We start from the raw sequence: 23999 nt of genomic DNA on the forward strand, positions 1-23999 counted from the left end.
AGCTGCTGGAAGTGACGCCGCACTGGCAGAGCAATTGCTGCTACGGACAGACATGGCTGCTTCCTCAGCTGCTGCGGATGGGAAGTGGAAGGTGGTGGGGAAGAGCAAGAAGGGCGGAGAGAAGAGGAAAGCTCTGGGGGAGAGCAACGGCGCCCCTACCCTGGCCTCCCTCACTGCTGGGGGTACGTCATGCCTGTCCTTCCATCCAGCCTTCCACACAGCCCCATGTCCCAGCAATGTCCAGCCAGACACCTATCCCAGCCTTCCTTCCAAGCACATGCCTGTCCTTCCCTACAGACATATGCCCCAGCCAGACACCTATCCCAGCCTTCCCTACAGCCCAATGTCCAGCCTTCCCTACAGACACATGCCCCAGCAATGTCCAGCCTTCCCTACAGACACATGTCCAGCCTTCCCTACAGCCCAATGTCCAGCCTTCCCTACAGACACATGCCCCAGCAATGTCCAGCCTTCCCTACAGACACATGTCCAGCCTTCATCCCAGCCTTCCCTACAGACACGTCCCAGCCTTCCCTACAGACATATAGCCCAGCAATGTCCAGCCTTCCCTACAGACATGTCCAGCCTTCATCCCAGCCTTCCCTACAGACACATGCCCCAGCAATGTCCAGCCTTCCCTACAGACACGTCCCAGCCTTCCCTACAGACATATAGCCCAGCAATGTCCAGCCTTCCCTACAGACACATGCCCCAGCAATGTCCAGCCTTCCCTACAGACAAATGTCCCAGCCTTTCCTACAGACATATAGCCCAGCAATGTCCAGCCTTCCCTACAGACACATGTCCAGCCTTCACCCCAGCCTTCTCTACAGACACATGCCCCAGCAATGTCCAGCCTTCCCTACAGACATATAGCCCAGCAATGTCCAGCCTTCCCTACAGACAAATGTCCCAGCCTTCCCTACAGACATATAGCCCAGCAATGTCCAGCCTTCCCTACAGACACATGTCCAGCCTTCATCCCAGCCTCCCCTACAGACACATGCCCCAGCAATGTCCAGCCTTCCCTACAGACATGTCCAGCCTTCCCTACAGACACATGCCCCAGCAATGTCCAGCCTTCCCTACAGACACATGTCCCAGCCTTCCCTACAGACATATAGCCCAGCAATGTCCAGCCTTCCCTACAGACACATGCCCCAGCAATGTCCAGCCTTCCCTACAGACACATCCCAGCCTTCCCTACAGACACGTCCCAGCCTTCCCTACAGACACGTCCCAGCCTTCCCTACAGACATATAGCCCAGCAATGTCCAGCCTTCCCTACAGACACATGTCCAGCCTTCATCCCAGCCTTCCCTACAGACACATGCCCCAGCAATGTCCCAGCCTTCCCTACAGACACGTCCCAGACTTCATCCCAGCCTTCCCTACAGACATATAGCCCAGCAATGTCCAGCCTTCCCTACAGACACGTGCCTTCCCTACAGACACATGCCCCAGCAATGTCCCAGCCTTCCCTACAGACACGTCCCAGCCTTCCCTACAGACATATAGCCCAGCAATGTCCAGCCTTCCCTACAGACATATGCCTAGCCTTCCTTCTCTCCATCCACATGACCCAGCATTGCTTCCAACCACATGACCCAGCCTTCCTCCCAGCCACATATACCAGCCTTCCAGCCACATCTCAGGCATGTCCATCCTTCCTTCCAGCTCACCTGTCCATTCTTCTAACCATATACCCCAGACTGCCATCCACATGTCCATTCTCATCTCCAGCCCCATGCCCAGCCTTCCCTCCAGCCCCATGCCCAGCCTTCCCTCCATGCCCAGCCTTCCTTCCCTCTAGCCACTGAGCAACATATTCATTTTTCCAACCACATGCCCACATCCAGTCTTCTCCCCTCTGAGCCACATGTCCCAGTCATGTCCATCCTGCCAGCCACCTCTTCAGCCTTTTCCATCCTTCCAGCCACATGCCCCAGCAATGTCCTTCCATCCAGCTGCATTCCCAGCATTGCTTCAAGCCACATGCCCCAGCAATGTCCTTCCAGCCACATGCCCCAGCAATGTCCTTCCATCCAGCCGCATTCCCAGCATTGCTTCCAGCCACATGCCCCAGCAATGTCCTTCCATCCAGCCGCATTCCCAGCATTGCTTCCAGCCACATGCCCCATCAATGTCCTTCCATCCAGTCGCATTCCCAGCATTGCTTCCAGCCACATGCCCCAGCAATATTCATCCTTCCAGGCATGTTCATCTTTCCAGTCTCCTCTCCAGCCTTGTCCATGCTCCCAGCTACATGTCCAGCTTCCTCCCCACTGAGCCACTTGTCCTAGGGTTAGAGATGCTTCTGTTTCTGGCTCTTATTCATATATAATGCAGTCTGGATTTGGTCCATTCAGAATCAACTAAAATGTATCTGATTGGCCCAATTTCAAGTTGAATTAAATTTGTACTTGACTGCAAGCTATAATTATTTGCATATTATTTACCATCCTTACCCAGGAATACTCATAGGAATCAGTTGTCCAATCACAACACCATTTCACAGCACAAAGCATTGTGATTGGCCAAATAATGTGGGCGTAGTTTGCTACAACCTATTGGAAACTTAGCCGTTTGAAAGGGTGCTGTCCACCCAATCATGTTAACAGAATTTTCCTATGAGACTTCCAGCTGGGTCCCCTAAAGTAGACTAGCGCCAGAATTTCCTTGCTGTACAAGTGCCAGTATTCTGTCCCTACTGCACTGCATGTCCCAGCAACTGCTTTTTTTTTTTTCTTTCTGCACCAGGTGTCTCATCACCCCCGTCCACCTTCACTGAATGAGTCCTCCCTCCTATCGCCAGCCCTACTTACCCTCTCTACCCTCTTATATAATAGATATACCAGCATATCCCCCCACCACCTCCACAACCACTGCAACATATGTCTCTGCACCCCCCTCTACCACATCTCTAAACACCCCATCCCCCTAGCATGACACCCAACAACATTCTATTCTGAATGAATTATCTGTTCCTACAATACACACTAAGGGCATTGTTCTTTTATAGTGCAACTGTCATTTAGATAATTGTAATTTTCATTTTGCAATCTAGTTTGGAAAGAAAGTTCCGTCATGTACCTGTAAAAGTCAAAACTTTAAATATGCGCTAGATGCTTAATCTTGAAGTGAACCTGAGTTGAGAAATATGGTGGCTGCCAGTTGCCTGGCAGTTCTGATCCTGGGTCTCAAATACTTTTTTTCCATAGACCAGTGATGGCTAACCTTGGCACTCCAGCTGTGGTGGAACTACAAGTCCCATGAGGCATTGCAATACTCTGACAGCTCTAAAGTTCCATACACACGCCTGATCAAAGGCAACGACGGGTCCGTCGTTACCTCCTGCTGGGCGTGTTTTCAGCAGACAGTCCGGCGTGTGTACAGTCTGTCGGTGGACTGATAAGGCTGTTTCTGAGCGATCCGCCCAGCAGATCGCTCAGAAACAGCCTTATCAGTCCACCGATAGACTGTACACACGCTGTACTGTCTGCTGAAAACACGCCCAGCAGGAGGTGACGACGGACCCGTCGTTGCCTTTGATCAGGCATGTGTATGGACCTTAAGCATAACTCGGGGAGGCAGAGGCATGATGGGATTTGTAGTATTGTCACAGCTGGAGTGCCAAGGTTATCCATCGCTGCCATAGACCCTCAACAAGCATGCAGCAGATAAGGTGCGCTGTCTCAAGTTTTACTGGATTAGCCATATGCTTGTTCCAGAGTTTTGAATCTGACGCTATTTATGCCTGAAGATTAACAGGACAGCCAGGCATCTGGCAACGTTTACAAGGAAATAAATATGGCAGCCTCCATAGCCCTCTCACCTTAAGTTCACTTTAAAAAAACAAAAAAGACTAGACTTCCAGTAAAGTCCTGTTCAGGATTTTGGGGTGATAGATGCAGTAATTAATCTCATTGGTTTATTTTTGCTTGTGAACGGGGATCCCCTTTAACAAGCTTCTAGAGTAACATGTCTGTCAATGTTGTCTTTGGTGATATCCGATTGTCCCTTGTCCCGTTTGGCTTTGCTGTAAGCGGTTATCCAAGCCCTCCCATCGACACTTTGCCATATATATTTTCCGTAGCAGATGCTTTTGCTCCAGTGTCTGATGCAATGTAGGCTAAAGGGACATGACAAAATGATGACCTCCTTCTGGGGGCATTTTTCTGCCTCACAAGCCCTTCTATTGCTCAAGTGACAGCTTTGCCCTCTTCTGCTTCCTCGCAGTTCCCGTCAAGTCCTCAGTGTACGAGTTGGGCTTTGAGACGATTATGAAGAAGCAGAACAAGGAGCAGGTTCCTCCCAGCAGTAGCTCCACTGAGACCCAGCAGAACAAGAAGCAGCAGCCGCAGCAGAATGCTGGGAAGCAGCCTAAGAGAAATCCACCCGGAGGAAGCTCTATACTGGTGCAGGGGAAGTTCCAGACTCTGGAGGAGGCCCTGCGAGCTGTGAGTATGACTGCAGAGAGGCTGGGGCTGTCAGTGATTGCTACAGGCCACCGTACATAATGAAATGTGTAGTCACCCTCATAGGGCATTGATAATTCCCTGATTGAAAATGATTTGGGTAATAGTGAGCTTTTTACAGTTGTGCATCACTTGCTATTGCCCAGAATTCAGCAGAGATGTGGTCTAATATCAGTCAAAGCACTGCTTCATGTCTGCAGGCTTTACACCTTACAGTCTTAACTTAGAAAGCTGAGACAATTAAAGGGAACCCGAGGTGAGAGGGATATGGAGGCTGCCATATTTGTTTCCTTTTAAACCATACCAGTTGCCTGACAGCCCTTCTGATCCTGTGTCTGTATCTAATACGTTTAGCCATAGACCCCGAACAAGCATATGCAGATCAGGTGCTATGGCTCAGCTGACTCAGTCTTTACTGGATTAGCCATATGCTTGTTCCAGGGTTTTTCCAGATCATCAGCAGTGCTGCCAGGCAACTGGCATCGTTTACAAGGAAAAGATATGGCAGCCTCCATACCCCTCTCACCTTGGGTTCCCTTTAACTTGCAAAGCTCAGAAAGTTAACAGAACGTGTGAGATAAGAGAGATCTGGGGGGGGGGGGGGGGGGGGGGGGGGGGGGGTTAACAGATTTGCATGTCTTTCTAAAAATCAGTTCCTCTGTTTCCATGAAACAATTTGCACAGCATTTGTAGCATGCTGTGCAGGAGAAACCAATAGAGAGGGTGACTATAAAGCATTGTGTGCATGGGCTGTCTCCTGGAGGGGATTGGGACTGGATCCCTCAGGCGACTGTTTGGGGCCGAGTGCTGTACAGACCATCTGTTGCTATTGGGGGACAGAGGCAGAGTGGTCGGGGTGAGGAGAGGAATGTCCTCGGCCTGCGCTTGGTCACGATGATTAGGTAGGGCAGATCTCTTGCCCACGCATTAGAGGCCACTGTACTAGTGACGGGAATTCCGGCTTTTCTCAGAGAATCGGCTCTTCTGAATCGGCTCCCATTAAAGAGCCGGCTCTTACGGCTCTGAATCGGCTCTTCATTAAATGTCACTAGACACCACTCAGAATCGGAGTAAAAGCCCCGCCCCGTCTCCATGACTTCTTATCTGACTGGGGAAATCCCTCCTGCTACTGCTCTGCTCCCCCCATACATCTGCCCCATACACTCCTACAAGCTGAAAGAGTAGGACTACATCTCCCAGCATGCCTCAGCGCCCTTTATCACAGAGCAAAGCAGAGTTGTGTGGGGCGGCTGAAGCATCGGCTCTTTTAAAACTGAGAACCGGCTCTTGTCGTTCCCAGCAAAGAGCCGGCTCTTAGAGCCGGCTCGTTCGCGAACGACCCATCACTACACTGTACACTAACTAGATACTTGGCAGATATGCCCCCAACTGGCAACCTCGGCTGAGGACCATCTTGTGCCTTAGTGGCCTCCAGCTAATACTGTTTTGAGTGGCAGACATTGCTGCACTCTCATCACCCTCTGTGTACAATCCTAACAGTAGACGAGCGGGCAGCCTCTCCCACAGTCATCACACTGCAGATAGCCTCATACGTCAAGTTTGTGTAGATCTCTTCACGCTAAGCGGAGGTGTTTACTGTCCATATTGCCCATTGCTGCCCTTGTATACTGCTGGTGGACCTTTGGCTGGGGGTACTTGAGAGATTTTCCAGCAGATCCTGATTGAAACTTAGTGGCTATTGTGCTCCGTTTTTGTCCACAGCTCCACCCAAAGCTCTCTTTTATTTCACGTTCTATCTAATGCTAGGTACACACGATGAGATTTTCAGGCAGTTTCTTGCCAGATCGACTATTTCCAAAATTTCCAATCAATTTTTTCCATTCACTTCTATGGAAAATCGATCGAAAATCAGATCGCACATGTTGGAAAAAGTGGATCTGGCATGAAATCTGCCAGAAAATCTCATTGCGTGTATCTAGCCTAATGGCCGGTTGACACAGTCATTAAACAGCACCCGTCATTCAAGGGTTGTCCATCAAATGAATGAATGGACTGTGCTTTTTAAACTCTGGGACTGGCTTTTCCTGTCTGCACAAATGCTGCGATTTATCCAGTTGTCTCATTTCATCAGCGTCCAGAATCTGCTATGCTCGGGGCTTCAGTGACGACCGTGAAGCCTTAAAACTGTACAGGAATCCCACAAGCACAGCTGCCAAACGGGTGCAGGGAATTCATTGTTCCAGTTTGCTTAATTGAGGCTGGCTAGAGTAAGTGCTGACTCTGTAGAAATCTCCCATCCTCCATCCTGGCCGTGCTCTGATTCCTGGCATTACTCTGATTGGGCTTACTCAAAAAAAACTAAAGCTTGCAGATAGGAAACCTAAGGCAAATTAAGTAAAAAAAAACAAAAACCAGATTTACTCACCTGGGGCTTCCTCTAGCCCGGGGGTGTCAAACTCAAATACAAAGTGGGCCAAAATTGAGCTTTGCGACGCAGGCCGACCTCAATGTCTAGTGGCCGCCTCTTTCTCTTATAAAGTTCCCAGGTGTCTAATAGCCCCCCTCCATCCTCTATACAGTTCCCTGGTGTCTAGTGGTCTTCCCTCCCTCATCTATACAGTCCCCTGGTGTCTATTAGCCCCCCTCCATCCTCTATACAGTTCCTTGGTGTCTAGTGGTCTTCCCTCCCTCATCTATACAGTTCCCTGGTGTCTAGTGGTCCTGATCCCTCCCCTATACAGTTCCCTGGTGTCTAGTGGTCCTCTCTCCCTCATCTATACAGTTCCCTGGTGTCTAGTGGTCCTCTCTCCCTCATCAATACAGTTCCCTGGTGTCTAGTGGTCCTCTCTCCCTCTATACAGTTCCCTGCTGTCTAGTGGTTCTCTCTCCCTCATCTATACAGTTCCCTGCTGTCTAGTGGTTCTCTCTCCCTCATCTATACAGTTCCCTGGTGTCTAGTGGTCCTCTCTCCCTCATCTATACAGTTCCCTGGTGTCTAGTGGTCCTCTCTCCCTCATCTATACAGTTCCCTGGTGTCTAGTGGTCCTCTCTCCCTCATCTATACAGTTCCCTGGTGTCTAGTGGTCCTCTCTCCCTCATCTATACAGTTCCCTGGTGTCTAGTGGTCCTCTCTCCCTCATCTATATAGTTCCCTGGTGTCTAGTGGTCCTCTCTCCCTCATCTATACAGTTCCCTGCTGTCTAGTGGTTCTCTCTCCCTCATCTATACAGTTCCCTGCTGTCTAGTGGTTCTCTCTCCCTCATCTATACAGTTCCCTGCTGTCTAGTGGTCCTCTCTCCCTCATCTATACAGTTCCCTGCTGTCTAGTGGTCCTCTCTCCCTCATCTATACAGTTCCCTGGTGTCTAGTGGTCCTCTCTCCCTCATCTATACAGTTCCCTGGTGTCTAGTGTCCCCTCCCTCCCCTATACAGTTCCCTGCTGTCTAGTGGTCCTCTCTCCCTCATCTATACAGTTCCCTGGTGTCTAGTGGTTCTCTCTCCCTCATCTATACAGTTCCCTGGTGTCTAGTGGTCCTCTCTCCCTCATCTATACAGTTCTCTGGTGTCTAGTGGTCCTCTCTCCCTCATCTATACAGTTCCCTGGTGTCTAGTGGTCCTCCCTCCCTCATCTATACAGTTCCCTGGTGTCTAGTGGTCCTCTCTCCCTCATCTATACAGTTCCCTGGTGTCTAGTGGTCCTGATCCCTCCCCTATACAGTTCCCTGGTGTCTAGTGGTCCTCCTTCCTCCCCTATACACTTCCCTGGTGTCTAGTGGTCCTCCCTCCCCTATACAGTTCCCCGGTGTCTAGTGGTCTTCCCTCCCTCATCTATACAGTTCCCTGGTGTCTAGTGGTCCTGATCCCTCCCCTATACAGTTCCCTGGTGTCTAGTGGTCCTCCTTCCTCCCCTATACACTTCCCTGGTGTCTAGTGGTCCTCCCTCCCTCCCTCATCTATACAGTTCCCTGGTGTCTAGTGGTCCTCTCTCCCTCATCTATACAGTTCCCTGGTGTCTAGTGGTCCTCCCTCCCTCCTCTATACAGTTCCCCGGTGTCTAGTGGTCCTCTCTCCCTTATCTTTACAGTTCCCTGGTGTCTAGTGGTCCTCCCTCCCTCCTCTATACAGTTCCCTGGTGTCTAGTGGTCATCCCTCCCTCATCTATACAGTTCCCTAGTGTCTAGTGGTCGGTCCTCCCTCATCTATACAGTTCCCTGGTGTCTAGTGGTCCTCCCTCCCTCATCTATACAGTTCCCTGGTGTCTAGTGGTCCTCCCTCCCTCATCTATACAGTTCCCTGGTGTCTAGTGGTCCTCCTCCCTCCCCTATACAGTTCCCTGGCGTCTAGTGGTCCTCCCTCCCTCCTCTATACAGTTCCCTGGTGTCTAGTGGTCCTCCCTCCCTCATCTATACAGTTCCCTGGTGTCTAGTGGTCCTCCCTCCCTCCTCTATACAGTTCCCTGATGTTTAGTGGTCCTCCGTCCCTCATCTATACAGTTCCCTGGTGTCTAGTGGTCCTCCCTCCCTCATCTATACAGTTCCCTGGTGTCTAGTGGTCCTCCCTCCTCTATACAGTTCCCTGGTGTCTAGTGGTCCTCCCTCCCTCATCTATACAGTTCCCTGGTGTCTAGTGGTCCTCCCTCCCTCATCTATACAGTTCCCTGGTGTCTAGTGGTCCTCTCTCCCTCATCTATACAGTTCCCTGGTGTCTAGTGGTCTTCCCTCCCTCATCTATACAGATCCCTGATGTTTAGTTGTCCTCCTTCCCTCATCTATACAGTTTCCTAGTGTCTTGTTGCCCCCTTCCCTCTCCTACACAGTTCCCTGGTGTCTAGTGCTTTCATCCTCCCCATATGGCTTCCCTGGTGATCTAGGGCTTCACCTCCAATATAGCTTCTCTGGTGGTCTAGAGTGGGCCAAACATAATGCAAAGTGGGGAAACCTCCTGAGGGACAAATATGATTTGGCCCACTGGCCGGAGTTTGGCGTGTATGCTCTAGCCCCTGGAAGCTTATGTGTCTCTTGCTGCAGCTCCGGTTTCAGCAGGTCACCCGGGGTCACCTCCGTAGCAGCTGCCAACCCGGCGAGGTTGGTGGCTACTGCGCTGCCGCGCCGCTTACATTCACACTGACCGCGACAGCAACTGCTACGAAGGGGACCTCGCGTGTCCAGATTAGAGGCAGGACAGCCAGATGATGTGCAATGTTTAAAAGAAAATAAATATGGTAACCTCCATATCCCTCTTACTTTAGAGGAACTGTAGTGAAACTAACGTAAAATAAAATTGCTTATTTTTCTTACATTATTAATTTATAGATAGTGGCCTCAATTCACGGAGCATTATCAAACGTTTATCAAACACTTTATCAAACGTTTGATAATTTACCTCATGGGTAAAATCTCATTTTGAATTCACTAAGGTGTTATATATTTGTTGAACGTTTTATCGGTAAAACATTCGATAAATATATAACACCTTAGTGAATTTAAAATGAGATTTTACCCATGAGGTAAATTATCAAACGTTTGATAAAATGTTTGATAAACGTTTGATAATGCTCCGTGAATTAAGGCATAAGTCAGTGTTTGCAGATTGTAAAATCTTTCCTCACCTTGATTTACATTATATTTATCACTGGTGTGACCTCTTTAGTCCTGTCCAGTGCAGCAGAAACAATTATTTCTGAAAATTCTTAAGCCAGTAAAAATAATGCCTTGTCTCCCAGAATGCTCTGAGTGGAGAATTCCGCATAGCTAAACGGCCTAGGCTAAGCAGCACTGGGGGAGTGGACACACACACACACACACACACACACACACACACACACACACACACACACACACACACACACACACACACACACACACACACACACACACACACACACACACACACACACACACACACACACACACACACACACACACACACACACACACACACACACACACACACACACACACACACACACACACACACACACACACACACACACACACACACTCTTACTTTTTTTATTTGCTGCCAAGTAATCAGAGTTGATTGTATAGTGCATACAGCTTTATGCATTGGAAATGTTGTCACACACTAGATTCATTAATAAACAGGATCCTGGAGCAAAGCTTTTATTCCTGGGAAATCTTAATTCCCTCAGATCTAATAATAGCTTAGTATATCTAGGAGTATATACACTCACCTAAAGGATTATTAGGAACACCATACGAATACGGTTTTTGACCCCCTTCCACCTTAATTCTACGTGGCATTGATTCAACAAGGTGCTGAAAGCATTCTTTAGTAATGTTGGCCCATATTGATAGGATAGCATCTTGCAGTTGATGGAGATCTGTGGGATGCACATCCAGGGCACGAAGCTCCCGTTCCATCATATCCCAAAGATGCTGTATTGGGTTGAGATCTGGTGACTGTGGGGGCCATTTTAGTACAGTGAACTCAATGTCATGTTCAAGAAACCAATTTGAAATGATTCGAGTTTTGTGACATGGTGCATTATCCTGCTAGAAGTAGACATCACAGGATGGGTACATGGTGGTCATGAAGGGATGGACATGGTCAGAAACGATGCTTAGGTAGCCTGTGGCATTTAAACGATGCCCAATTGGCACTAAGGGGCCTAAAGTGTGCCAAGAAAACATCCCCCACACTATTACACCACCATCACCAGCCTGCACAATGGTAACAAGGCATGATGGATCCATGATTTCATTCTGTTTATGCCAAATTCTGACTCTATCGACACTCATCAGACCAGGCAACATTTTTCCAGTCTTCAGCTGTCCAATTTTGTTGAGCTCATGCAAATTGTAGCCTCTTTTTCCTATTTGTAGAGGAGATGAGTGGTACCCGGAGGGGTCTTCTGCTGTTGTAGCCCATCCGCATCAAGGTTGTGCGTGTTGTTGCTTCACAAATGCTTTGCTGCATACCTCGGTTGTAACGAGTGGTTATTTCAGTCAACGTTGCTCTTCTATCTGCTTGAATCAGTCAGCCCATTCTCCTCTGACCTTTAGCATCAACAAGGCATTTTCGCCCACCGGACTGCCGCATACGGGATGTTTTTCCCTTTTCACACAATATTCTTTGTAAACCTTAGAAATGGTTGTTTTGCGTGAAAATCTCAGTAACTGAGCAGATTGTGAAATACTCAGACCCGGCCCGTCTGGCACCAACACCATGCCATGCTCAAAATTGCTTAAATCACCTTTCTTTCCCATTCTGACAATCAGATTGGAGTTCAGGAGATTGTGTAGATCTTACCACCACAAAGGTAAGTATACTTTTTATTCATGCACATAAGGCAACGCGTTTCATGGGTGTTGGCCCGCTTCCTCGGGTCCTCAGTTTAGAGAGGCGCTTACGTCCGTGTTTTACTGCTACCAAGGCACTTTTTATATTAACCCGAGGAAGCAGGGCAGCACCCGTGAAACGTGTTGTCTTATGTGCATGAATAAAAAGTATACTTACCTTTGTGGTTTATCCTTAAAGGGAACCAGAGGTGAGAGGGGTATGAAGGGTGCCATATTTATGTCCTTGTAAACAATACCAGTTGCCTGGCTGTCCTACTGATCCTCTGGCATAAGTAGCATCTGAGTCAAAACCCTTGAACAAGCATATGGCTAATCCAGTCAGCTGAGTCAGAGTACCTGATCTGCTGCGTGCTTGTTCAGGGTCTATGGCTTAAAGTATTAGAGACACAGGATCAGCAGGGCTGCCAGGCAACTGGTATTGCTTAAAAGGAAATAAATATGGCAACCTCCACATACCTCTCACCTCTGGTTCCCTTTAAAGAGGTGAGATCTATATACTCCTAGATATACTGACCTGTTATTAGATTCAGGGTGCCTCCAACACAGTATTTAGAATAGTCTAACCCTTTGGGGCCTTGCGCTGCAAGCACTAGTGTATGCAGTAAAATCTAAGAAGTGCGACCGACCAGAGCCTGCCAGCGGACTTGGAATACCGAGCAGGGACGGTTAATTTCCAGTAGGCTTAAATGGTGGTTGCAGGTTTTTGCAACCCACCTTTGTGAGTATAACTCTTACAGCCCCGCGTGTATTGCATTCCTTGTAGACCACCACTCAGGCTTGCTGTCCTGTGCCTGGCTCTGCACGCTAATGATGGCTGTGGTTGTCTTGTCCTATAGCTGGATGTTGGTGAGCTGCAGCGAGAGATGGAGAAGAGTCAGAACATGTTTCCGGAGAACCCGCAGATCTGGTTGAAGGACTTGGCCGGCTATCTGAACTTCAAACTGCAGACTGTGAAGAACGAGCCGCTGACGCTCCACCAGTCGCACGGTAAGTGGTGCTGCCCCTCGCCACAAGCCACAGCTCCACCAGTCACAGTGAGTGGTGCCGCCGCTCTGTCACACGTCACAGCTCCACCAGTTGCATGGTGTAGTGCCGCCCCTCCGTCGCACGTCACAGCTCCACCAGTCGCACGGTGAGTGGTGCTGCCCCTCCGTCACACGTCACAGCTCCGCCAGTCGCACGGTGAGTGGTGCTGCCCCTCCGTCACATGTCACAGCCCGCACGGTGAGTGGTCCTGCCCCTCTGTCACACGTCACCGCTCCACCAGTCGCACGGTGAGTGGTCCCGCCCCTCCGTCACACGTCACAGCTCCACCAGTCGCACGGTGAGTGGGTCCCGCCCCTCCGTCACAGGTCACAGCTCCACCAGTCACATGGTGTCTAGTGCTTTTGCATGTCACAGCTCCACCAGTCGCACGGGGAGTAGTGCCGCTGTTATGTCACACGTCACAGCTCCACCAGTCGAAGATCTCCTTGTTAGCAATTGTCCACCTGCACTCTTGTGCAGTAGTGCCTCTCTGCTCAGGTCCACTCTTCTGCGCAGGTGCGAGCTGTCTGCGCAGGAGAGATGACCCAGTCAGGCTCGGCTATTTCCGCCAGCACACTGCCTGTAGGGCAACGCGACAGAAGTGCTGCGGTGCCAGAAATGCAAAGCACAAGCTGCAGTGTTACCCTGCGACTCCCGGAAATTGCGTGTTAATATTTTTTTCTTCGGTCGCACTGCAGCTATAACGTGAAGTGTGAGGTTGCTGTGCGATTGTTCCAAACCACACCTTTACCACAGCACACCAATGTAAAAGGACCCTCAAAGAGCCCTTACACAGAACCCAGCACACGTCTGTACAGGCATCGCTGGCAAACTACCACCCAAAGTCATCACAAAAAATTGCGTCCAGCGACACTCTGTTTTCTGTTAGGTGGCATATTTTTGTTTTTTTTTCTTTGTATACTGTACCTGTACATGTTGTATAATGACTATGGTGTTTCCATGCAGATTACCCGTACTGTCTGGTGAGCAAGGAGCTGAAATCGGTCATCAGATCGGTGCTGGCCAAGGCTTCCTCCATGCTGGAGCTGCTGGTGGATCACTGCTTACTGTCCATGCTGCAGGAGCTGGATAAAGCCTCAGGTAACCATGGGCTGATAAGCGGATGACTTGCTTGTTGTAGCGTGGGGGGTGTCCGGTCTGACGAGTTTAAGGTGGAACTCCGGTAACCGGAAAGAGAAACAGACCAGGAGCGCCAGTAGTGGAGTATTTTCCCAAAAAGGGGAAATTATTCCACAACATATACAACTTACAAACACGAGTTGCTTTTAGGCAATCCCTGTTTAGAGCATGTGGAAAAATGCCTCCACCTGAATGGAAAGTCCTCATCCAGACTTGTCACACCCTAATTGAAAACGTCCACTAGAACCACTGGATATTGGTTGCCGGGAAGACACCTAAGAGGGGAACTAGACTATACTGGGTGAAGGGAGGTGCCCCAGTGTGAGTGTCAGACCATGTTGGTGTTAGTAAGGAACAATCTTACTTCAATGTAGAAGTTAACCCCTTGCATACTCGTCGTCTCGGGCCCCTTAAGGACCAAAAACTACTGGTACCACAAAATGGCGCCTTTCGATGAATCGCTGCACATACTCGCCGGTCACAATACTCTCCCTTTGCCGCAGGCCCCTCTCCCTGCCGTTGCTATGACGGCAGAGCTCTGTGCGCCGGTCAGGACACTCTTTCATTGGATCCTGACTGGCTCACAGAACTCTGCCGTCATAGGGACTGCAGAGAGAGGGGTCTGCGTAGGGTGCAAAGCACTGCGATCATTGGTAGCGGCGGGAGCGCGCGGCGGACAAGTTAAAATCTACATCCTGTGAGAGCTGCACAGCCACCTGCAGGCTGTAGATTTCAACCAATGCAAGACATTAAGGAGTAAATTTAGAGTGAGGGCCCATTTCCACTATCGAAAATTCGCATGCGTTTGCCGCATGCAAATTCGCATAGCCAATACAAGTGGATGGGACGGTTTCCACTTGTCAGGATTTCTGAGCGTTTTCGTCCGCAGGAAAAATTTGCGTGGCAGAGCCATCAGAATTCGCATACCGCTATGCGGGTGTATGCAAATTTTCATGCGAATTCGCATGTAATCCATAGAAGAGCCACAGGCACTGCCATGTTTAAATTCGCATACAGCGTCATTGATGCGAATTCGCATGAAAATTCGCATACATCCGCATGTGAATTTTTACCGCTGTGATTCGCACCGCACAAGTGGAAACGCAGAGTAAATATTGGTCACTAATACAAATGATGCGTTTCTCGGGATTCAGCCACTTCCTCAGGTTAAGCACAGGACTGCACTAGCACAGGACAGAGAGAAATGTACCTTGTATGTATTTAGAGAGTTCAGATTATCTAATTCCCCCTCATCTGTGACTAATTACAAATTGTAATTAGATTTTTCCCCGTATCCGCTGGCTGCCACGGCAGATAAGCTCATTTGAATTCACAGGATGGTAACACTGTCTGCTTCCTTAAAGAGACACTGAAGCGAAAAAAAAAATATGATATAGTGAATTGGTTGTGTACTATGAATAATTACTAGAAGATTAGCAGCAAAGAAAATATTCTCATACTTTTATTTTCAGGTATATAGTGTTTTTTCTAACATTACATTATTCTATAATATGTGCAGATTACACAACACTCAGCATTCAAAATGAGTCTTTCAGAGCAGTCTGTGAAGTAATGACCTCTCCTCTAGCAGAGGAAAAGTAAACCGTTCACTTACAGTTGAGATAATAAAAGTCAGATAACAGCCCTCTCCATGACTAACTTAGTCGGAGAGCTTAATGGCTTGTTTGCATAGAGATAACAACTGGAGTTTCTCAACTCTTCCTGTACTGGAAACAATTAGACTGATGTATCTGATCTTAATGTTTTATTTCTTAGCTGTACTACACATACAAATCATATCATCATATTTTTTTTTCGCTTCAGTGTCTCTTTAAATGCAGGAAGTAAAAATCCTACAATAAATCTGCAGTTAAAAACAAGGAACACCAAGAGCCCCAATAGTGTAATATGTACTGGTAAATGGTTACTAGATAGTAAATATTAATACTCACAAACCAGGGTTACCATTAGGCAACCACTGTAAAGGCAGGTGGGGAGATTTTCCTGACCCCACTCAGGAATAAGAAGTCGCTCTCTGTAGATGAGAAAAAGGGGGTTCAACCCTCCACCCAGGGTGGACGCCATATTATGCAGGAGAACAGAGGCGCCAAGAGGATAAAAGGAAGCTAAATGAGCTTAAAAACCAAATTCTTGGTAAATAGAGGAGGTAGTGGTGGACTTACCTCCTCCAAGTAGACACACAACGACTGTAGTAAACACAGTCAATATATTTTATTTATGAACTCCAAATATGCAACGCGTTTCGCAGGTTTGATCCCGCTTCATCAGGCAATAACAACGGAGCAATAGCATATGTGGTCAGTAGAAGAGCCAGGCACCTCTGGGTGCCTCTTCACAGAGGTGCCTGGCTCTTCTACTGACCACATATGCTATTGCTCCGTTGTTATTGCCTGATGAAGCGGGATCAAACCTGCGAAACGCGTTGCATATTTGGAGTTCATAAATAAAATATATTGACTGTCTTTACTACAGTGGTTGTGTGTCTACTTGGAGGAGGTAAGTCCACCACTACCTCCTCTATTTACCAAGAATTTGGTTTTTAAGCTCATTTAGCTTCCTTTTATCCTTTTGGCGCCTCTGTTCTCCTGCATAATAAATCTGCAGTGTTTCTATCAGCTGTAATAAAGAAGTGTTATGTGAAGCACAGCGCGACTTAAGTTCAGAGTCGCTTGTTGCCATGTAACTTATAGCGGCCACACAGGGAGCTTACCTAGTGTGGCGGTCAGTGTCCCCTTTACTAAATAGCCGTGAGCAATGCTTATCTGCACATGCATGGCTTCTGCGCAGTGTCCCTTTAATGACTTACATAAATCATTTGTTTCCATGTGAGTCTGTGTATTGCTGCTCTGTGGTAGACTGAGGACTCTGCTTATTTCTTTGTTTTGAGTCGCGGTACCTGCAGACAAGGTTACTTAGTAAATTGAACCCACATTTATTATTGTATTAAAATGACTCTTCAGCCACAACTGTTAGCACATGTTGTATTTCCAACTTGCCACAAGGTGGCGCTTGTTACTCACAAGCTTCACTGTATGTTTACCTGTCTCATGTTGAAAGTCATGGAAATGAACTGTAATGTTTCCCAGGCCACCGAGACAGCAAAAAGCGCAGGGGCCAAGTCTAAATGGTAAAAATACATTCCTCCAAACTTCAAGTCAAAACGGAGCTAATGCATTCTGGGCTGGCTGACGTAAAGCATACATGAACTGATGATGAGATCCACATGGGTGTATATAGTGCTACACCTACCAAGAACCTGCCTGCGTACACTTTGTATTTTTAATGTTTGTTCTGCATTTAAAAAGTTGATAGAGTAGTGTTATCTGTATGCAAGTAAGGCAGTCAGCCAGCTAGTGGAGGGCAGCCCAGGCTCTCCTAGTGAACAGAAGCAAATTCGTTTTATCATAACGAAGAAATGAAAAGTTTAAAGATAACCTATAACAAAAAAAAGTTCCCTGGTGGGTACTTACCTCTGGAGGGGGAAGCCTCAGGGTCCCAATGATGCTTCCCCCTCTCCTGTAGCTGCAGGCAGTCCAGCGCTGGCTCCCCCGAAGTGTCCGGTAATCCTCCCCCAACAAGCCTGTTGCGGCTCTTCCCACGGAGATAGGCGGAAATAGCTGATCTCTGTCGGGTCCGCTCTACTGCACAGGCGTAGGAGGCTTGCGCAGTAGAGCGGCCCGACAGCGATCGGATATTTCCGCCTATCTCCAAGCGGAGAGCCGATCCTGCGCTGGAGCCGGGAAGGTAAATATTTACATCTCTGCTGTTCGGGGAGCTTTATCGCCGCCGCCGTGGGACCGAAGAGGACGAGGGAAGCCTCAATAAGATCCGTAGGCTTCCCCCACCCCAGGTGAGTACCCCCCAGGGGAGGTTTGTTTTTTTTTTTTTTTTTTTTTTTGTTACATGTTTTCTTTAAATATTCATTATTTATTTTTTGTTGGCAGCAGAATGAACCAGATTGTTGGTCACAATGACCAGGTGTTTATCCCCTTCAATTGAAAATGTGAATGCATTTCTGTAATAGTGAGGCTCCCTGCACATTACATGCGGTTCAGTTTTTGATTTTTTTTTAATGGATTTTCACATGCGATTCCGATTTTTGATCAGTCCTGCATGCTGGATTGTTTTGTCTGTGGTTTTTCTTTTGATGGCATCCAGGGAAAATCAGAATCGCAAATTGGATTTACAGTGTGCAGGGAGCGTTACACTGACTGGAACGCGGTTTCTGCTCTTTATTCAGGTACTGATTCTGTCCATGGCTACCGGCTCTGTATTCAGGCAGTCCTGCTGGACAAGCCCAAGACTGTGACCCTCAGCCTGAAGAAGGTAAATCTCCAGCGACTTCCTTACGACACACACAGTAGAATGTGATGCCTGCTACACACAATGAGATTTACTGCCAGATCGATTATTTCTAACATTTCCAATCTGATTTCTGATTTTCCATGGAAGTGAACAGAAAATCAACCGAAAATCTGATGACATGTTGGAAATCGATCTGGCACTAAATCTGTCAGAAAATGGCATTGTGTGAGACAGGCATTAGTAAGACCATGTTTTCAGTATCTTACCAATGGCAGGTCTGTAAAGGTGGTCACTAACAATACAATTTGCCGAACAAACATTTGCAAACGATAATTCATGTGAGTGATCGGAGTGATTTGGGACCACTGACGGACAAAAATCTCCTAACCAATCAGATTAATTAAACCAGCCTGAGGCTTTACAGCGGGCCTGTGCTGTGCCTTTTGGACGCTGCTTCTGCTGCCATTTGTGAAGAAGCGCTGACTGTAGCACTGATCTGTGGGCTTGAGAAAGTTGCCAGATCTGCACAGGGTGTCTCTCTAAAGCAGGGGTCCCCAAACTTTTTCGGTCAAGGGCTGGGTCAACATACTTCAAACTAATGGGGGTCCAGAGTATACATAATATGATGTAGAAGACATTACATTGAGCCTAGGTAGTGTAAACTATTACCTGTTAACATGTGCAGCCCTTTTGTCTCCCATTTAAAGCGGATCTGAGATGAAAAACTAACTATAACAAGTAACTTGTCTATATATGTTATATCTAAAGTTTAGATGGTTTACACAGCATATCTAGCTGCAAAAGTTTAGAGTTTATGATTTCTTCCTGTGATACAATGACAGCAGCCATGTTTGTAAACATTACACAGAGGCAGTCTTATCTGCAGCTTGAGCACTCCGCCTGTGAAAGAAACCTAATCCCCCTCCTCCCCTCTGCCTCTGAAATCAATGGCTAGTAACACCTCCCCCTTCTCCTGCCCAGACTGAGCTCCCATGAGCCCTTGCTACTGCCAATGCTCTCTGAAAACCTGTGGGCGTGGTTTATTTAGTTAGTAGGGAATTAGAGTATTAAAACAAAAACAAAAAAGTATTTGGCTTGAGGAATGCCCTATAAACAATAGGAAAGGAACACAATGAGTAAAAGTTCACCACGGATCCACTTTAACCACCCGCCGCGGTGGATTGCTCAGCCCCCCCCCCCCCCCCCGAGACCCCTTGCACAGCCTGGCCAATCACCGCCAGGCTGTGCTATGGGGTGGATCGGAACTCCCACTGACGCCATGACGTGGATGACGTCATCCCGATCATCGCTGTGGCGACGGGGGAAGCCAAACAGGAAATCCCGTTCTGAACGGGATTTCCTGTTTGCCGATCTGAAGGGGTGGGGGGATGCCGCTGCACAGCAGCTATCATGTAGCTAGTGCTAGGCTAGCTACATGATTTTAAAAAGAAAACTGTGCCGCCACCGTGGCGATTTTAATAGAACGACAGGAGGGTTAAAGGACTCCTCAAGCAAGTAATGCTACCCAGAGGACCACTTACCAGGGCTTCCTCCAGCCCCTGCTAGGCACTATGTTCCTCACCACAGGTCCGCTCTCAGCCACTGGTTCCTGCTCCCTGGCGATACACATACAAATTTTCTTCCAAAATAAAATGAGCCATAAATGACTTTTCTCCTATGTTGCTGTCACTTACAGTAGGTAGTAGAAATCTGACATTACTGACAGGTTTTGGGTTAGTCCATTTCTTCATGGGGATTCTCAGTATGGCCTTTGTCTATAAAGACTCCCTGAAAATGATTAATACAAAGATGCTGGCCAGCTTCCCCATTCATGCACACTTCTTTAGCTGTTGGATGGAGTAACTGCCATTCACTAAGTGCTTTTAAAATAAAGAAAACCCTGAGAATTCCCCCCCCCCCTCCCATGAGAAGATGGACTAGTCCAACCGGTCCTGTCAGATTTCTACTACTTACTATAAGTGACAGCAACATAGGAGAAAAGTAATTTATGGCTCATTTTACTCTGGAAGAACGTACTTATTTGTATGTGTTTACATGTATTTTAAGATTTCCGCGACAGAGGTCCTTTAATGACTGCAGCCCATAGTAATCATATGCAATTGCTAGGGCGACAGTCGGGCTGATACATAGCGATGCATGTATACCGCATCGGGGCATCTTAACTGTCACCCTAGCGATTGCATCGGATCACTATATATGCGCCGGCTGTGGATAATGCACAGCTTCATGTCTCACTAGTACTGAAATAAGGCATGTGTGATGTCATTGTAACCCAGGGAGAGACAAAGGCTATGTATTGAGTGGTTTTATAGCAGTGAAAATTAGGAAGGGTGGAAAATGAAAGTGTATTCCTGCATTTAGGTCTATTCTCCTGTTAAATGCCGATAGAATAGAGTACACTTTGGAATAAAATATCACCCAGAAAGCCTAGCTTGTCCAGAAAAAAACCTCTTATAAGTAATGAAAAACTAAGTTGTATCAATAGCAACATCGTCAGTGGCGTAACTAAGGAGCGTGGGGCCTCAGTGCCAGTTTATTTTTATTTATTTTTTTTTTTTATTTTTTTTTTTTTACATGGAACCCCAAATCCTATCAAGGACAGCTGCAGCATCAGAGAGGTGCAATCAGAGTAAGGCCAAAAACTCACTAGGAGCGATTTTTCTGATCGCTTTGCGATTTGAAATCTCTTGCTAATGTAATGCTATGGGTTTGATTCCACTGGAATGATGTGGTTTTATAAATATCCCCCATAGCATTGCATTAGCAAGAGCTTTTTCAAATCACTAGCACTTAGAAAACGCTGCTAGTGTGTTTCTGGCCTAAGGAAGCAGTTTAAGGATTAGCACTATGCAATACACATATAGAAGTGTTCATTACCAGCATAGCACCAATGCAAAGCTAACAAGATGGATGAAGGAAGAGGCCTACCTGATAACCTTGCTGTGTGCTGAAATGGCAGGATCAGTGCCCGATTGGCACTGCACCACACTGACCCCACTTACTGGCTGCCTCTTCCTCCTCTTTAGCTTCCGCTAGGGCTTATTTTCGGGGTAGGGCTTATATTTCAAGCATGCTCAAAATTCCAGCTAGGGCTTATTTTCAGGGAAAGAGGGTAGTGTGCCCCTCTGGTGCAGGTGCATCCGGTGCGGTCGCAACCTCTGCATCCCCTATTGCTATGCCACTAAACATCGCTGAAAAGTCATATGTTTAGAAACCATAAACAAAGTAACCCGCAGCACCACATCTTTGTGAATATAGCTTTTTTTTTTTATTGTGATAAAGCACACTCTGAGGATTTGTAGCCTAGTGACAGTTAGTCAGTATTTCTAAAGCACACATTCCCTGTTCCTGTATGCTGCCCCCCAGAGGTTTGCTCTCTCTGCTGTTCTGATGATTGTGCGTCTCTCCCCTGCAGTATCTGGATATGCTCCGCGATCAGCAGAGCAAACCACTGAAGTGTCTGACCATCATGTGGGCCGTGGGGCAGACTGGATTCGTGGATCTGACAGAAGGGCTTAAAGGTGGGTCTGCTGTCAGTTTGGCATTAAAGTGCTCCTGAGATCAAGCTTCCTTTTTACACAGGATATATTTTTGTTTTTCAGTGTGGCTGGGCCTTATGCTGCCAGTGCTGGGGATCAAGTCTCTCTCACCCTACGCCATCTCCTACCTGAACCGCCTGTTACTGTGAGTCCTGGGGGTGTGGTACACAGGGGGAGGGGCAACGTCAGTGTGGGTGGGCCTCATGCTTCCAGTGCCGGAGATCAGGTCTCTCTCACCCTACGCCATCTCCTACCTGAACCGCCTGTTACTGTGAGTCCTGGGGGTGTGGCACACAGGGGGAGGGGCAATGTCAATGTGGCTGGGCCTCATGCTGCCAATGCTGGGGATTAAGTCTCTCCCTACACCAATCTCCTACCTGAACCGCCTCCTACTGTGAGTCCTGGGGGGGTGGTACACGGGGGAGGGGCAACGTCAGTGTGGGTGGGCCTCATGCTTCCAGTGCCGGAGATCAGGTCTCTCTTGCCCTATGCCATCTCCTACCTGAACCGCCTCCTATTGTGAGTCTTGAGTGGTGTGCAGTATAAAGCAGAGGGGTGTGAGTTTCTACAGAGGGTACAGCAGTACCGTTGGGGGTCAGATAGTCTGATTTACTAAGACAGTGTCAGGCTGGAAATCAAATGATACTAAATAAGCAGCTTGGATTTTTATGTAACCGATGTCTGCTACTAGGCGGGATGTTTTTGCAATCCTAGCCCAAGTCTCATCAGATAAAAGTAACATTTGTAGATCGCTTTTCTCCTGTTGGACTCAAAGCACTTGAGAGCTGTAGCCACTAGAGCGCACACAGGCCACCCTGCGGTGTTAGGGAGTCTTGCCCAAGCAATCAGCCTGAAGAGGCGCTATACCCGCCCTGACACTCATTCAGCTGCTCCTTGTACTTTGCCTGAGGAAGCAGGCGAGAGACCCGCGAAACACGTTGCAGATTTTATTGGAGTAAAAAATAAATGTTGAATACGTTTTAAAGATACATTATTGTTGTGCCATCTATGGGGAGGTACGTCCACCAGTACCCTGTGTTTTAAACTGCTTTTAATATATTTTATACTTTTTGGCACCTCTGTATAAACAAATCACTGGATTTGAACCCTGGTGGCTGTCAGAGGTCAAGCCCTTAAAGTGAACCTTAAGAGTAAAAAATAAATTGAGTTTTACTCACCTGGGGCTTACCTCAGCCCCCTGCAGCTGATCGGTGCCCACGACGAGTCGCTCTGATGCTCCGGGTCCCGCTGGCGGCCACTTCCGGTTCTGCAGTCAGGACCCGTCAGGCTGGGAAGGTGGCCGTTTCTACGCGTTCCCAGACAAAATAGCACCTTTATGCGGCCATATGGCCGCATAGGGGTGCTATTTTGGCTGGGAACGCATGGTATCAGCCGCGTTCCCCAGCCTGACGGCGAAACCGGAAGTGGCCGCCAGCGGGATCCGGAGCATCAGAGCGACTCGTTGTGGGCACCGATCAGCTGCAGGGGGCTGAGGTAAGCCCCAGGTGAGTAAAACTCAATTTATTTTTTACTCTTAACCCTCCTGGCGGTATAAAAAAATACGCCAGGAGGCAGCGCGGCAGCTTTTTTTTAATTTTTTTTTTCTATATCATGTAGCGAGCCCAGGGCTCGCTACATGATAGCCGCTGCTCAGCGGCATCCCCCCGCCCTCTTCGATCGCCTTCGGCGATCTCCGATCAGGAAATCCCGTTCAAAGAACGGGATTTCCTGGAGGGCTTCCCCCGTCGCCATGGCGACGGGGCGGAATGACGTCACTGACGTCTGGTCGTCATTGGGAGTCCCGGGCCACCCCTCGGCGCTGCCTGGCACTGATTGGCCAGGCAGCGCACGGGGTCTGGGGGGGGGGGGGGCGCGCGCCGCACCGTATAGCGGCGATCAAGCGCGCGGCGGCGGCGGCGATCAGGGTGCTGGCGCAGCTAGCAAAGTGCTAGCTGCGTCCAGCAAAAAAAAAATTAAACAAATCGGCCCAGCAGGGCCTGAGCGGCACCCTCCGGCGGCTTACCCCGAACTAAGTTCGGGGTTACCGCCAAGAAGGTTAAGGTTCACTTTAAAGTAAACCTGAGATGAAAAATAATCCTCAGTCCCTCGCCGTCCTTTCAGACCGCCTGGATCCTTTGGCAAGCTGCCCAGTAATTCAGCCATTTGGAGCCAGTCGCCACTGTCAG

At 48.3% G+C, this 23999-nt stretch overlaps 1 protein-coding gene across 2 annotated transcripts in view; it reads left to right on the plus strand.

Annotated features, from left to right (window-relative positions):
* TMEM214 (transmembrane protein 214) overlaps positions 1-23999 on the plus strand; it is a 51969-nt gene continuing 27970 nt past the window's right edge. Inside the window, exons 1-7 of one of the 2 annotated variants that reach the window (XR_011031298.1) lie at positions 1-182; positions 4240-4460; positions 12598-12748; positions 13754-13888; positions 18189-18274; positions 21690-21795; positions 21877-21958. Coding sequence is in view for 1 of the 2 variants with exons in the window: in XM_068279914.1 (XP_068136015.1) it covers positions 53-182; positions 4240-4460; positions 12598-12748; positions 13754-13888; positions 18189-18274; positions 21690-21795; positions 21877-21958 (911 nt within the window). In the remaining variant the exon portion in view is untranslated. The remainder of the gene's footprint in view (positions 183-4239; positions 4461-12597; positions 12749-13753; positions 13889-18188; positions 18275-21689; positions 21796-21876; positions 21959-23999) is intronic. The other variant, XM_068279914.1, reaches the window with a different exon arrangement.

The sequence above is a fragment of the Hyperolius riggenbachi genome, chromosome 4 (assembly GCF_040937935.1).
Source record: "Hyperolius riggenbachi isolate aHypRig1 chromosome 4, aHypRig1.pri, whole genome shotgun sequence".
Classification (NCBI taxonomy): Eukaryota; Metazoa; Chordata; class Amphibia; order Anura; family Hyperoliidae; genus Hyperolius; species Hyperolius riggenbachi.